This window comes from Falco naumanni, chromosome 7 (assembly GCF_017639655.2).
Source record: "Falco naumanni isolate bFalNau1 chromosome 7, bFalNau1.pat, whole genome shotgun sequence".
Taxonomy (NCBI): Eukaryota; Metazoa; Chordata; class Aves; order Falconiformes; family Falconidae; genus Falco; species Falco naumanni.
The window spans coordinates 53,451,153-53,468,254 of NC_054060.1; the positions used below are offsets into that span (position 1 = coordinate 53,451,153).

Genomic DNA, 17,102 nt, shown 5'->3' on the forward strand with positions numbered 1-17,102 from the left:
GTACAAACATCAAGATTTATTTACACACTTTCCATAGCATTTTCACCTTGATGACCACCTTAAGAAGAACTAGTAGGAATCAAGTTAACAAATATAAAGTTTAATGCACTCAATGTACACAAAATATCTACCCTATGGATAAAACATCTTGCCAAATCATGTCCTGAACAGCATCTTATTATTAACTAAGAATTTCTGGTAAGCAACCTGATCTTTCTTCTGTTGAAAAATCTGCAACAATAATTGATACAAAAGCATCTTCTCAACTCTACCTGCTCCCATCTGCTAATGTCATTACTTCACATAGTAGTTGTATACTAAAAGTCACAACACTAGACTGAAAGCATAAATCATGATTAGGTTTAGTATTAATTTGTAACTCATTTGACTGTGTGACAAACTTGCACATTCAACATTAACACTATGGTTCATGACAGGTGTTCAAAGCATAATTTCTCATTGACAGCAATCATGAGAGATGATTGAGATAATAAAGTATTTTTTGCCACAGAAATAATTCTCATCAGCCTTTTATTTTTTTTAAATGTTTAATGTATTTTTCTAGGCTTTTTCATTTCAGAAATTCTCTGCAACTGAAACATTTACATAAGCCACAAGTATCGTGCTTTTTTACTTTAGGACTATTAGGTCTTTAAGTGAATGTCAACTTACAAATGACACAGATAACAGTTCTTAATAGGAGACAGCTACAGAAAGTTACAGAAAGTGATCAGCTAGCAGAACTAAACATACTATGCTACAAAGAAGGTGTGAATGGAGTGGTGGACAGATTGGACAACAGTCTTGCTAGAATCTAAAAAACTTCTGAAGATCAGCCTTGCTTGCTCATTTTAGTTGTAAGATAGAGCCTACAGACTTTTCTTACATAGGAATTAAGAGCTACCTGTCACAACTACAAATACGTAAGGATGTAACTTACCACCACCTAGGGTTTTGTCTGATTCGATGTAACTAAAAAATGGATAGCTAGGGAAGGGACAGATAACCAGCAAATAAAGTAGAGAGAGACTTATTCTTAAGCAGAATGTAAGGACTGTAGGGAATGAAGTAACAGGATGAAAAAAAAACAAACCACGCTCTTGTTTTAAAAGTACTATAGTATAGAAGTTCCTTAGGATCCTTCATAATCAAAGATAACACTGAAAGAAACCTTGCACATTGAAGTGGAAGAACTGAACATCAGTGAGATTGATGAGATTGCAAAGTGAAATACTTTAAACACCTCTTGTCCCTGAAATGTATTCCTGGTGATAATTTAAAATCTGTCCTTGGCCTTCTGTATTTGCTTCATTTGACTTTGAGACACAACACTGCCAAAAATTAAAATGTTGATTACATCATTTATGTATGGGAGAAGTGAAGACTTCAACTTAAAAGCTGTGATTTTCTTTTGTACTAGTATCATCTCCCTAAGAGTAGAACAAAATTAGAATTTTGAAAGGATGACTCAGTCATTTGCTCTGGATACATTCTTTAAAGTTATCTGAAGTTATAGATCTATAAATTTTATACCCTAAGTTTAAAAAAAGCCCCAAGAGTCAACATTATTGGGAACACAAAAAAATATCTCCATATTTGTAACAGGTATTTTAAACTACGTAGTGTATTGATTTTGTATCTGAAAAGAAGGTTGCATTTAACTTCATGAAAATCCCAACCACAAACACACCAAAATACAGTAAGAACTTGGAATCTGAGCAGCTACTGGAAATCACAAGAAAAATCTGCAAGCCACACTGTCTCATCCTAAACTTTTGTACATGAGTTATTCAGCAAATTCACCGAACTTTGTTGAGAAAACAGTAAAACTTTAAAATGACCAAAACTATTTTGTAAAAGATAAAAATATCTGTCACAACCTCTCTATCAACTTTATGGTTGAATGACTGAAAAAAGGAGGTCTGTTAGTGCAGTTTTCCCCTGAGTAAAACTTAGATTGCTTCTATATGTGAATCCATCTACTATAAATATGGTTTAAATGCTCTTTGAGCCACAGTAGATTTTGCTTGAAACTCAAATGCAATTTAGAGAACCAGGAAGGTGTTCTACAGAGATCTATTAAAAGCTAACAGAAGCAAGCTTGCTTAGTTTTGGGGATGCACCTAATGACAGACAGAGCAGTTCCAATGGAAATTTGTCTTGAGAAGTTCTGACCTCCCAAGAGGCTACAGTGAAAAATCTAACTACTTCTTTTAAAAAGAAATTAAACTTTTGAGGACTCATTGAAATATACAGGCTCTCAATACTCAATATTCATCATTTACTACTTTGTTAGAAAAAGAGATTTTCAGAAAACATGGAAGATAAAGTGTAAAAAGTAAAGGAAATTTAAAATTAAATCCTGTATTTTATCCACATGATCTGTGTGTATATATAAACATCACCAGGTTTTCCAGTATATAATTATGAAAAGGTAAAGACCTCTCCTAACTGATCAATCAGGAACATTAATAAAGCATGCTCCCATACCTTCTCTCCAATACCCCCATGCGTTAGTAACCTGCTACTTACATTCATTCAATAGCTCTGCTCCTGTCATTGCAGAAGCTCGATCTTTTTTCTGACACACACAACTTTCTCCTATTCAGCAAATTCAGTAAGAGAGATGTAAAGATTTATATACATTTAGAACAAAACAAAACCCCAAGAAAATGGCACAACAAAATAAACTGGAATATACAGTTGACAAAGAAGTATAATGCCACTAGATCTATGGTTAGACCACCACTCCAGACAGTATGTATAAACAAAGAAAACTGAACCGTTTTTCTTTCTGAAACTTCCTCTCCTTTGTTTCATTTCATACACATTTTGGAGCCTTGAAATGAGTTCCTAAACCATCAAATGAGAATACTGAAGATACACACTTGCAGATTAAAGAAGAAAAAAACCCACCCTGGAATATCAATTGGATGCTGAGGTACAATTTATCTTTATTCTCACCACTGCGTGGATCAAGAGGTCCACTGTAAATTTACTTCATATTGCATTATCAGAAAGCCAGGATCCAGAAGGAAAAACACAGTAAGTAAAGACATTTAGACATATTGAGTATCTTGAAGAATATGAATGAACCATATTTCTTGACAAATTCAGATGACATCTGAGAATTTGAGGGTACTGAAAAGGACTGAACAAAAAGATAATGAATACTTATTATTTAAAAAAAAACAAACTAAACTGAACCAAGAGCTCTCTAAGGGGCAAAGAAGCTTAAAGTTTTGTGCAAAATCCAACCTTTAGGTAATAGCAACAGATGAGATTACCCTTCAAGTTTATTTTCCAGCTGGGTTTTCCTAGATCTTTCCCTGTTACCAGCTTGTACCACCCACTTTCAAAAGATGTCACAGAAAAGCTAGACTAGCTAGATGTTCCTTGGCACTCCTGTTATAAAAGTGGTGCAGTCTCATACATTTTGAACAAAACCCTAATTTTACAGTAACACATGAAAAACAGGGCTTAACATGAAATAACAAAGTATAATCCAATTATAAGAGCTCATCTCAACTGATTTCCTGAAGAAGAGTTTCAGATTTTTAATCTGTTTTGAAGTTCTTGTAGTTTCCTTCTGTAATCTCTGAATCTTTGAGGACAGTCTAGAGGAGTGCATTCTGCTTCACAACAGATAAGCTTTACTCCTTCCCATTGTGATAACCTTCCTGAAAATATACAGGCTTCATCTAGAGCTATTTCATAGCAGTGCTGTCTCTTATGCCTGTTACTGGTCTCTTTTGGTTTTCTTTGGACACCTTTGTTTTGTTAACAGGCATAAAACTCAATGCAGTTTTTGTTTCGTATCACTCTTCTGCTCTGAGTGTTCTAACGTAATAAGAGTTTTGAGTTCTCTGAGGTTTTATTTTTAAGCCATCAGAGAAGTGACAATTTGTTAGCAAAAAAATGAAGGACCCGTCTGCAGGCAGAATTCACTGAACATCTTTTTAAGAAAAGCAGACTATATAATGAAGTTCAAGTATGCTGTCCATCAGAATAATTTGATTCTGTTACAGTGGAGTACTGCATAAAACAATCCCATAGGCTAAACCAAAACATTTCTATGGGTGGTTGCCAATAAACCTTGTTTGCTGACAGAAAAGAAAAGAGACAGCAGGAAAGAAGAACTAGCAGATGCTGGCAATCACTTCAGGAAGCAGAATAACCTTCAAGGATTGTGAATTAGATGAGGAAGAATGCTATTGTTTACCATCTGTTATGGGTCTATTAGTATGTCAGCATCCAGTGCCACAGAAAGATCCTTGCGATGTGAACGCACAAAGTGAATTCAGACAGTTTTCTGCTGCTGAAAGGAATCCTCTGAAGGTAAACATTACAGGCCTTGCCACTGGTCAATTCACCTAGTTTTTGATGTATGCTATTTAAAGTCTGATAAAAAGAGAAGATAATAGAGTTCACCTCAATGATTAAATAGTAATAACTGAGTAATAATCCCACAAGGTTGGCATTAAAACTTTCTTTCTATTCAATTTAGGCTGGTTTTTGTTTCCAAATGTCAGGCAGCAAATAACTAAGTTTGAGCAAAACCAGTTGTTCTGAGAGTGTCTTAAACCGAACAATAATAAGGCGGGGCACAGAACTGCCCCATCCCAGGCTAGAAATTTGCACATACATTTTGTTGACAAAATACCACTTGCTTAAAACGTTACTCAGTGGCAGGATTTTCTATGTTCCTGGGGCTATTAAAGACATTCAAGGTGTTAACAATTTCATTTTCATGATTGATATTGCAAGAAATAACATGAAACTTCAGTAACCATAACACGTTGGTGAACCCACATATTACAATTGTGCAACAGTGCACACGGTATGAACTATACTGTCTTGCATTTATCTGTTACTTAGAATAATACAACCCTTGCATGCGAACCAACCTTGTTCAGCAGAAGCAATACATTAATGTGATAGATTACATGTCTGAGCATGGAACTTGCAAGGCATAAATGTACTTACTTTTGGTGTTGGGCAGGATGCAGTGGAGAGACGAGAGGTGGCCTGGGCACGAGGAGATTCTGAAGGAGTAGTACTGAGGGAGGCTGTATCACGTGGGAGCACCTGAACACCACGAGAGATGATGGAATCTGGAATCTTAAAAGGAGAGAGATGGAATTAATAGTAAAAAATATACTGTATTTCAAAATTATGCAAAACCTTACATCAAAAATGTAGGAATATCCCTCTCCTCAGTCTGCATACTTCCTCATAGGCAGTGCTGGCAGTGGTTAATGGCATTCGCTCACAGTTTCAGTAACAAATACATAGCAAATATGTAAGATTATATTCTAACTGAAGTGGCACAGAACATATCATTTATCCTGAAAAACCTATGAATCAGACATACTAAAACAGGAAATAATAAAAGTATTGTTTTCCCTCTTAAGCCTCTGTTTCAAACCTAACAATGATCAACAGCGATTTCTAACTGTGGCATGACAGGAGGCAGACTTCCCATTCTCTAACTAGGGGACAATATTCTGAACAGAAAACCATTTATTAGCAATGACTGAACACCTCTGAAGAAATGTCACACAGTGAGAAAATTTTTCATAAGAAACGTCATGCAGTGAGTAAATAATTTTAATTCTGTGTACTGAAGACTTTTATTTCAGCTACAAAAATTCTTGATACAAGGTTTGTGCTGCAAAAGCTACAGGCCTCTCTGAGGGAATACAGGAAAAAGCACTAGAAATCACCACGCAAAGCCAACAGACAGTTTAAAATGCATCCTGAAGGGAAAAATAAAAATTCATTCTTCTTTCTTTCCCACATAATGTAAGAGAAGGCCAGCTAAGAAAGCTTATCTGTCCTGAAGAACATGACTGGCAAACTCGTAGTGACAGACGAGAAGGCGGCTGAGGCACTCAACAAATTTTTTGCCTCAGTCTTCACTGTCAACCTCTCTTCCCACACCTCTCAAGGAGATGGACTGCAAGGCAGGGACTGAGGGAGCAAAGCCCCTCCCACCGTAAGAGAAGATCAGGTTCATGACCACCTGAGGAACCTAAACATACATATGTCTATAGGACCTGATGAGATGTATCCCAGAGTCCTGAGAGAACTGACTGATATAGTTGCCAAGCCATTCTCCATGATATTTGAAAAAGTCATGGCAGTCAGGTGACGTCCCTAGTGACTGGAAAAAGAGAAACATTGCACCCATTTTTAAAAAGGCTTGCCAGCCTCACCTCTGTGCCTGGGAAGATCATGAAAGTGATCCTCCTAGAAGCTATGCCAAGGCACATGGAGGACAGAGAGGTGACTTGAGACAGCCAGCATGGCTTCACCAAGGGCAAGTCTTGCCTGACCAACCTAGGGGCGGGCCTTCTGTGGTGGAGTAACTACATCACCGGACAAGGAAAGACCTACGGATGTCATCTACTGGACTTCTATAAGGTCTTTGACATGGTCCCCCTTAACATTCTTCTCTCTAAATTGGAGAGAGATGGATTTGATGGATAGACTGTTTAGTGGATGAGGAAATGGCTGGACAGTCACATCCACAGGGTAGCAGTCAACAGCTCAATGTCTGGATGGAAATCAGTGATGAGTGGTGTCCTTCAGGGGTCTGTACTGGGGCCAGTACTGTTGAATATCTTCATCAATGATATAGTGGGATTGTGCGCACCCCCAGCAAATTTGCAGACAACACCAAGCTCAGTGGTGGGGCTGACATGCCTGAGGGACAGGATGCCATCCAGAGGGACCTGGGACAAGTTTGAGAAGTGGGCCTATGTGAGCCTCATGAGGTTCAACATTGCCAAGTGCAAGGTCCTGCACCTGGGTCGGGCAACCCCTGGTATCCATACCAGCTGAGGGGTGAAGGTGTTGAGAGCAGCCCTACTGGGAAGGACTTGGGGGTACTGGTGGATGAAAAGCTGGACATGAGCCAGCAATGTGCTCTTGCAGCCCAGAAAGCCAACCGCAACCTGGGCTGCAACAAAAGAAACGCGACTGGCAGGTTGAGTGAGGTGATTCTGCCCCTCTACTCTGTTCTGGTGAGACCCCACCTGGAGTGCCACATCCAGATATGGACTCCTCAGCACACAAAAGCCATGGACCTGTTGGAGTGGTTCCAGAGGAGGGTAACAAAATATCATCAGAGGGATGGAACACCTCTTCTACAAAGAAATGCTGATCAAGTTAGAGTTGTTCAGCCTGAAGAAGAGAAGGCTCCAGGGAGACCTTCTTGTAGCCTTTCAGTACTTAAAAGAGGCTCATAAGAAAGATGGGGACAAAAACATTTCAGTTGGGCCTGTTGTGATAGGACAAGGGGTAATGGTTTTAAACTAAAGAGGGTAGATTCAGACTAAACATAAGGAATCATTTTTTTATGATGAGGGTGGTGAAACACTGGAACAGGTTGCTCAGAGAGGTGGAAGATGCCCCATCCTTGGGAACATTCTGTGTCAGGCTGGATGGGGCTCTGCAGGGGGCTTGGACTAGATGACCTTTAAAGGTCTGTTCTAGCCCAAACTATTGTATGAACTCATGATTCTACTTCTTGGCTGGAATTTTAGGGGCATATCCTTTAGCTGATATTAAGCCACTTAAAATAAATAGAATTACACCAACTTACAACAGTGAGAAAGTGGCCTTATTTTCAGTTATAAAAGTGAATGTATCATTATTTATATTCTGTCTTTTCTGTTCAGTTTTATCACCAGTTCCAAAGAAAAAGAGGCAGAAGAATGCGTTTAGGAATAAAGCTTTTCTTAGCTTCGATACACTGAACCTTAGAAAGTCTGTTGCTTCTTATTACTGCAGTATTTGGGCCGAGTTATGCAGGTATCACACTGGCTTTACAATTCACTAGACTGCTAGTTTAACATAATGATTAATTTTTCATTTTTTTGTGTAAAGTGGTAAGACATACAAATGATAAATCCCTCAGATAGGAGAACTACACACAAAATCAGTTCTACAACACAAAATGCAGCATATTCTGCTATAAAGCACTTTTTACAAAGGCTTATTCTGATTTTGTTCTCATGATTTGAACCTCTTCCTTTTTCAGAGGCAGCACTTCTACCAGATCAGATTGATGTTACTTCCTGTAATTCACTTTTCTATCACAAGATGAGAAAAATGTAAAATTCAGATCTTTGAAGGAGTATATATACACATATTAAAGATCTTTCGCCTCATTAAGAATTTCTTAGCTCAGCCTGATATTCAAATTGCAAGAGAATCACCAAAACAACACCCACATTTGGGGGAAATGGCAGTAGCAGACAATAAAAGGAAACAAGAAATTATGATCCAGTGACAATCAAACTACTAACATTGGACATGTCCAGCCAAGATTTTTTTTAAATGGAGTGTTGTACTCAGTCTGCATCTAGGCATTTTGAGCACTCTTGTCTAATAGAGCTCTAGGGCAAACAGAAGCCACTGCAAAGTACTTCCTTCCAGGAACAAGCCTGAATCCTAGCTTTTGAAAATCTGTTGTATCCTTAGGATTAGAGTTAGGATATTAAGACAGATTTGTTGCTTGTCTTTGTGCAGCTAAAAATGACCACTCTTAAGACTCAAGTCATTAAATACTGCTTTTTAATGTCATTTTATTTCCTCTCAACTTCCTTGGTTCCCATCTATAAATAATGACTGCCTAACTTAGCAACCTTGCTGTAGGGATACTGGGTTATACCTAGGGGATCTTATTTCACTATAAACCCTCCTCCACACATTAAGAATTTCTCATGTTCGTAACCTGTTCATAAGTTGTGTGGAAAGAGCTCTTGTTCTTAGTGTGCCACCAGCTGCCTACTTTCTGCTCTACTGCTGCAGGCTGACAGCACTTTTTGCCAGTCAATGTCTGTCAGCATTTAAAAACCCAAACTTTGCTCCGAGGATCTTTCAAGGCTAAGTAACTTGTGCTGCAATTTCCACTATAAATTATGAAGTCAGAAGAGTTTCTGTTCATTACGGATGATTATGCTGGGGATATCTTCCTCTCCAGAAAAGTGCCTAACTGGCGTCTAGTTGGAGTATTCTGATTTGCAAATGATCTCTTAAAGATATACTATAAATAGAGGTAAGCAGGGACAATGATATTCTGATCATGCAAACAGTTTTTAGACAGAAGCACCATTTCCCTTCTGTTCTCTTTTTCTCCTGAAATCCCATCTTAAATATGTTAAACACAAAAAAAGGCTGACAACCATAAGTTTTATACTGGCATAGCTCCAACACTACCTACAACTTCTAATGCTTCCTTTCATTCTCCACGACTAAGGACAATACAGCAAAAAAATTATATTTTGATAAAGGCATAAAATAAAGACATGACACAATAAAAAAAAGAACGGTTTTAAGTCTTCAAATAAGACAACTTTTCTTTACCCTCCTCTGATAAAAAGCTGCACATATCTTGATATGATTGCGTACGGGTCCATTACCTCTTTTATATACTACAAGATCCCACAGCATAAATAGAATATTGTTTTTGCAAATGATACAATGATCCAGTTCTCCCTGGGTTTACTCTGGTTACTCTAGAGTAACCACATATTACATATTGTCTCATCCCCTTCAGGCAAGTAACTTTGGGGGTATTTTTTTCTGTCAAACATATCCATCAATCATTCCTTCTAAAATTTTATCTGGTACCATCTTTTTCAGAACAAAACCCTCTCTCAGTAACAAAGTGACTGAGGCAATTCCGGTCTCCATTGAATTGCATGTGAAGTAGTAACTTTTGCCTGTGAGAAAACTAAAAATTAAGAAAAATTTCAGCAGGACATTAATCGAAAAGAAAGTTGAAGATAAAGGGAAAAGATGATTACAGGCATTTAATTTCAAATGAGAATTATTCCCTAATCACTACTTTTATAGAAAATACAATTGCCATAAAACAATCCACATACAAACCTATCTAGAACTCTTAAGTTTCATCTTGCTAGCTTTCGCAGACACAAAATCTCACTGAGAGAATTAAGTTGGTTCACAGTTACAAATTTTTCTCTCAAGAGGTTTATTTCTCTAATACAACAGTGGAGTGTGTTAAGACCACCAGTAATAGTCTCTTTAAACCACTACAACCTGCTGATTTGAGAGAAGGTATTATTAAGTACACTGCATAAATATAAATATATAAAAAATATAATGGATATATACTGTTCACTAAGTGAAAGGGACAATAGAATATGACTGGTGTTCGTGTGCATATGTTATTTGATATGGGGAATGTCTTCCTTAGGAATTGCCTTCCTTAGTGTAATCTACAGTTATGAATACAGTAAATTACATTTCATTCTTGATGATACTGTAGCCATTATTCTAACTCAATTCAAGCCTAGACTAAACCTTTGGGAGATGGAGAATATAGCACAGTATTTGGTTAGAGCCCACGTTATAACCTCTGGGTTATAATAAACTAAGTCCTTTCTATCATTCATTGAAGTAACTGCCTACTACTCACTAAAATCCAGTAATTTATAGTAAGTCCACTGTATCCTGACTCCTCAAGTCTTTTATTTTGGTTTTGAGAAAGTCTACTTCTAAATGGAATAGAAAAAGTAAGGGAGAAACTCTAAGCGATGAAAGTAAACTATGAACACCCAGTGCAAATGTTATATTATTTTGACAAACTATTGAGAGAAAAAAAGCAAAGCAAGGCAGACAAAGGGGAAAATGTTACCAAAATTTCATAGCTCTAAAGCAGTAATTTTAGGAGATTATTCTAATTATAGTCAATTATTGAGTATATTAGATGATAAAGCAGATGACTAATCAGAAACACAGGTTTTATAGCCATGATCATCTCAGCAGCCAAATGATTCAAACTGACAATGCACAGGAACTTTACCTGATTTAGCCCTGTATCTTAAACAGTATTTTCTGTAGCATGTTCTCTGAAAGATAGCACTGATGCGTCTTTGTTAGAAGAAAATAAGTAACACTGTCTGTTCACACAGTAGACTAGGAGGCAGGCAGTGTATTTTTAGCTACTGTTAGTGCAAAAGCCTCTTGGAAGCGTCTCTTACCAGTTCTCCTGCACTGCCTGCTGCGTGATGGCAATAACTGATGAGACCGGGGATGGGCTGTTCACCTTTTGCCATGATAACAGCTGAACTGGTGTAGGATGGATGCTTCTAATGCACAACACAGAACAGCTATGAATACAGTGACAGGAAAACATGAAACTATACAAGCAAATGACTGAAAAGGAATGAGGTGAAAACAAGTGTGACACTGAAATGCCAAGCTCATATGAACACAGCCAGTTTAGATCTCAGATATTTTCTTTCTTTAAAAATTGCACATAATATTTATCTGTGCCTATATCAAAAGAAATTAATCAATTTAAAATTTGCATTAATAAAAACTGAAACTTGCAAATGGTAATTACCTTAATTCATCCCTGTAAAGATACATGTAATCACGATTTTCTGTACATGAGGAGATGATCTCCAGCTGCAGCTGTCTTAGAAATGTCAAGATGTCTCAGACCTGAATTCACATTTCTGGAGTTAGAATGTTGCTGCTTTGGTTTAGAAATTGTTTAAGATAATTTTGAGTTACTTAGACTTTCAGTTCTCATAACAGGAATTAAAAGCACAATTTGTGGAGTAAATACAGAGCAAAGCAGTTTGGAAAAAAACCTTTCCAAACACACGGGAATACATAGTCTTTCCATTTGAAAAGCAAAGACATAAATCTAAGTAAGTATTTATATACTGCTTCAAATAATAAGGTATTTCTTTGGAAAACATAGAATTTGAGCAACTATTATCTGGTTTTTTTCCTTTTGTGGTCTCAAATTTATTATTTTGGTTTGAGTAGTGTTGATCTATGATTACTGGCTAAATCAAGGCTATAAAGACAATGTGACAATATTTAGTTTTGTGGCAGAATTTCACCTCTCTTATGCAGACACGCACACTGGAATAGAGTAGTCTGGATAGCTTGTTACTTAACCTGCTACCTATCTGTCACACTTTTTATCAACCTTTTTAGAAATCAGTATTTTCTTTTCAAAATAGGTATTATGGCTTAGAAAATCTTGTTGTGATTCTTTAATATGACACCTACTGGACTTTGCGTGTTCGAGTGTGTGAGTACTTTGAATTATTAAAAAAAAACACTAAAAATTGTCACAACAGAATGGTATCATAAAAATGCATGTTATCGTCAAGATAACAATGTATCTCCCACTGAAATTCAAAATCACCTACTGAAACACAATTCATACATTTTTAAGAAGCTGTATTTCATACATACATACCTAAAATACATCTGTTTGACCACACGGATTTCAATGTATACTCTTAACATGTAAATGAATACTGGTGTAAAGTACCTGGGATAGAAACTAAAGGGTCTCTCAGGGAACCAAGCCAGACTCACCTTTGCTGCAATGGCTGCTGCTGTTATATGTGAAGAAGAACTGTCCTCTGTTGAGGCAACTCCACTATCCTTCTTCTCTTCCTCCTCTTCTTCACACTGTACTCCTTTGTCTTCTGTCTGCTTGTGAGGGCTGGTGGTTGGAGGAGGAGAAAGAGGAGGTGGTGGTGAAGGTAGATCTTCAAGCTCATCATGTACCTCCTTTACTTTTACAATGGCATCCCGCAAAAGATCAATGGCGTGAGGTAGGGCTGGCAGTATAAACTGAAAGCATTCCTATGCACAACAAGAAGAGAAATGACTATGAAAAGTTACCCGCAGAAATAAATAGGGATTTTTTCAGATTTACTCTTAATTAAAATATATTCGAGATTTTGATATATCTTTTCACCCAATCATAAATGAAACCTTAAATGCCCTTATGCAGTTGCTCACAGAGGGTAAAAAAACAAATTCAAAACCAAAACTGGGGACTATACTATATATTGTTGCCTTTTTCCATGCAAATATAGTAAGTTGCACAACATGGCTACTGTAATGAAGCTAACATTGGATTAAAACTTCAGAAAACAAGAGTTAAATTTTCATGAATACATAATACAGAAACCAGTTCACAGCAGCTGGCAGAATGCTAAAAAAACGCAGATTGAAAACATTAACTCTACCTCTGCAGGGATATTAGCTTCAAATCATTCCTATTATATTCCTTCACAATTAAGAGAACAATTCATAACGGTTTTCATAATTACAGTTCTATATAATTATATCCCTTTTTTTTATTTATGGACTTATCCAATATACTGGAAGAATGACAAAGTATACCGATGTTTAGTGTATATAAATAATACAGATATAATATAGATACAACTTTATGTAACTCAGAAAAAATATTCATAAAGAATCCATTTTTCAAACCTCTTCTTACTCTATGATCTTAAAAACAATTAGAAAGTTTATTTTGTATGGCTGGAGAAAGCAAAAATGCAGACGCCGTGTAACTGTTCTTGTTCCGTAATGGGCATACATACATACAGCTACCTCTGCTGCTAAAATATGCTAATATTTCCTCAAATCAAAGAGGGACCTCAGGACATCACACACTGCAGCCTCCTATTCAGATCAGGGTCAATATGAAATTCAGACAGGATGCCGAATGCTTTGTTCAGCAAAGTCTTGAAAAAATCCAAGAACAGAAAATCCACAACCCTTCCTGACAACCTGCTTCAATGCTTAACTACCCTTAAAGTGATTTTTTTCTTCTTTTCTTTTTATCCAGCTGGAAGCTACCTTCTTCAATTTATGACTATTGCCTCTCATCCTCCTCTCAGGCACCTCAGTAAAGAGTTTTCTTCATGTCATTTGAGCAGACTGCATATAAAAATCAAATTATTGGAAAATGATGGCAGGGTCACACGATTGCCATGGTAGTGCAGTCAGGCAAAATACAAGTTGACTGACAGAGAAAGCTGACATTATTCCTTTTGTTGCACTTCATTTTTGGTTTTGCCTGAAGCATAAGGAAGATCTTAAAAAATGTATTCCAACATTTTAAGAGCATCCAGAAAATAAATATTTTGTAAATAGATACTGTAACAAGTATTTGCAATAAATAAAAATGACTATGTAAACAAAATAAAGAGCAAACTATCCATCAGAAATTACTGGAGTTTACATAAACCATTCTGTAAGTCAAAAACATGACTCACAAACACTGTATTTCCTCAAAGCTTCTAAATAAGAACCTACCTTTCAGTCGCTCCTTTAAGAGTAATGAAAAGTCTACTTCATAGATTTATAAATTCTTTAAACATTCAATTTGGCACTCTGAAGAACTGGAGTAAACTGGATGAGCATAAGATGCTGTATATAATGAATATATATTAAAATATATTTGTAAACAAAATAATTATAATTTAACTGCAAACCTCAGAGTTATTGTGCCTCCACAGCATTATTTTTAAAATACTGAAGCATACAACCATCATTACTTCAGTAAAAAAGCAGACCTCAAGTAAGTGCTAAACAAGGACAAGTTGTGAACTGACCAATAATAATGAAAAAGTACATTAATGATTAACCCATTAGAGAAGCATGTTCAGCACTCCTACCACTGAAATAAATGTCTTACTGGCTTGACTGTTGATGAATAGGCTCCCAATAAGTACTCTCATGTCATTTGTAGATCTCATCATTTTAGGCGACTGTTAGTACAATTATGAAAATTGCCACAGACTCACTGACTTCAATGAGCATCTGGTAATTTCACACTTTGCCCTCTTTCATAACCTTAAATAGCTTTTGCAAAGCTAAAAGAAAAGAAAACAGACCAGAACAACACAAAAATGGAAGCATTCTACAGATCTTGGTTCAGTGGTACACACCACACAAATGGTCTATGGAGAAAACACTTTTGGCATGCATTGTGTCCATTTTTGAGATGAAGCATTTATGGTGCTGCTGTTTTCTATTGATTTTTTAATATTTTATTAATGAAATACATATATACTGCAATTTCAGAGCTTTATATTAGCTTCTGGTATGATTGTATTAAGACAATAGAAAGGAAATCAGCAAGTCATAAAAGAGAGAAATGAGAGAAATTCCTGGTAACAACCGTCCTATTTGGTTCCCAAGATCCCATTATGGAACAATTTTCTGTACTGTTCATCTTCAAAATCTTTACTGAAATCTGATAGATTAAAGAAGTTTCATATTAGAATAAATTGTGAACAGAGAGTATCACCATGACAGGAACAAATAAATCTGTTTATAAAAAGCTTCCTTGTATAATGAAATCATATGACATTTTTTTCTTTTCCAGCAAAATTTTTTTTATATATCAAACTATTGTTAAATTACTTAATAACATTTTGTCATTTCTTTTCCTCATCCTCTTTCTGTAATTTACTTACTCTCTCAGTCTGAATGCCTCAGGGCAGAAAATGACAATTTTTTCTGTACCTAGCATGTTAGGGGTGCCACTGAACACAACAAAAACCATTAGAGAGTGTAGGCTTTTCTATCTCTTGCATAATTCAACAAAAGAAGTACAGATTTCTGAAAAAAATCTTCTTACTGGAGTACCAGGTCTTTAAGATGTGCAGCCATGTACATGCATATGACTTCCCGCTCCTAACCGGAAGACTCGCAAGTCAGTATATTCCTGCTCCACCATCCTCCAATGCTTGTTGCATGTTTTAAAGGCTTTTTAATTTCTTTTCAATTGGAGTGCCTCATTAGATCTCCTAAAAAGGCTCTAAGGAATGGTGGAATCATAGGAGTGCTTGCTGAGTCCTTGAACTGAAACAAGTAGACAATGTATCTGAAAACCTGTGATGGCTGCTTAAGATAATAGTATTCAAAACATTTCCTCTTCAACTTCCAGGTGACAGCTCACATAAACATTCTTTATTTATCTCCAGACACTTCAAGCAACAGTGACTGCAGGGCTGTGCTGCCAAACACATTAGCACTGTCTCCTCTGTGAGTGGGTCCTACTGGGTCAGAAGATGCTGATGAACTGCCGAGTATGCATTTGTTAGAGGCCAGAGGTAAAGACATTTTTTAACAAGGCCACTGACATAGCCTGAGCCCTGGAGAAATGTGTTGTTGTGATTGATGGGGGATCTACCTTATCAGTTTTGTATCAGGTTGTACAGCCCACCATGCAGTGAGCAATATTTGTGTGGAGAAGGCTGTTTTTCTGGACCTATCAGCCAACCACACAGAAGAGCGAGCACTGGAGAGATCTAGCCTTACTAACACATGCCAAAAAAATTGCTCATGATGTTTAATTGTGCTTGTCTTGGCTTTACAGTCAGAAAGTAAGCATGAATAAAAACATAAAGCCTTACTCCGCTGTCCAAACTGAGACAAAAGGCATGAAGAAAACAAACTGTATAAAGGCTGTAAAGTCATGCTCATATCCAAAAGGTTTTAAAAAAATCCAAAAACTCTAAAAAATTGCATTCCTTTTTCTCCCCTCTTGCTGACTAAAACGAGGACTGTTCATACTCCATCAAGCTCTAACATACACTAAGGCCTTCCTCTTACTTCTGTGTGAAATAGAATGCTTTCTTGAAAGCTGTAAATAACACAGGGATCAGTACAGGCTGGCTAGAGAAGGAAGAAGTGTAAGAGACCATCAGACTCTCCATTAGCGCTGCCTGCTACAGTGAGTGCTCTCTGGCACTCCATGTAACGCTGTCCTGGTCACACAGTACCTTCAGTCAGATCTGAACTGTATCATCCCTGACTGAGAGTGATGGTGCCTTCAGTTATAGAAATATGCATTTCAATTCACTTTTGTAATATTTTTTGAAATGGGTACTCTCTACCATTCAGAGCAATGAGAGCTACTCATCATGGGTCCTCAGTAGCACATCAGTAAGAACACTTCTTACCTGTGACCCCTTCTTGCTACCTGGCAGATTAATTATAAGAGTTTTCCCTCTGATTCCACAAACAGGTCTGAAAAGAAAGAAACCCAGAGTGAAATCCTTGTATGCAACTTTCTCCGCTGTAGAAATAAGAAAAGAGCATTTAGGATAAATTCTAGTATTTACCAGAATTTGTAAATTCAATTTCCAACATCTAGAAATATTTGGTGATCATGTTCTCATAAAACAGCTCAGGAGAAGCTGAGCTGAAAAAGCATCAAACAAGGCTGACAGATTCTAACATTTAATTGACAGTACAAACACTGACTAGATTTCCATCTCTTT

The 17,102-nt window shown here is 36.8% G+C and overlaps 1 protein-coding gene across 10 annotated transcripts in view; it reads right to left on the reverse strand.

The window, feature by feature from the left end:
* GPHN (gephyrin) overlaps positions 1-17,102 on the reverse strand; it is a 297,146-nt gene that overhangs the window by 95,166 nt on the left and 184,878 nt on the right. For 6 of the 10 annotated variants that reach the window (XM_040600160.1, XM_040600158.1, XM_040600159.1 and 3 more), the window contains 4 exons: positions 16,782-16,848; positions 12,382-12,654; positions 11,019-11,126; positions 4,987-5,121 (listed from right to left, as the gene is read on the reverse strand). In XM_040600160.1, the coding sequence (XP_040456094.1) occupies positions 4,987-5,121; positions 11,019-11,126; positions 12,382-12,654; positions 16,782-16,848 (583 nt within the window). The remainder of the gene's footprint in view (positions 1-4,986; positions 5,122-11,018; positions 11,127-12,381; positions 12,655-16,781; positions 16,849-17,102) is intronic. The other 4 variants (XM_040600164.1, XM_040600163.1, XM_040600161.1 and 1 more) reach the window with 1 other exon arrangement.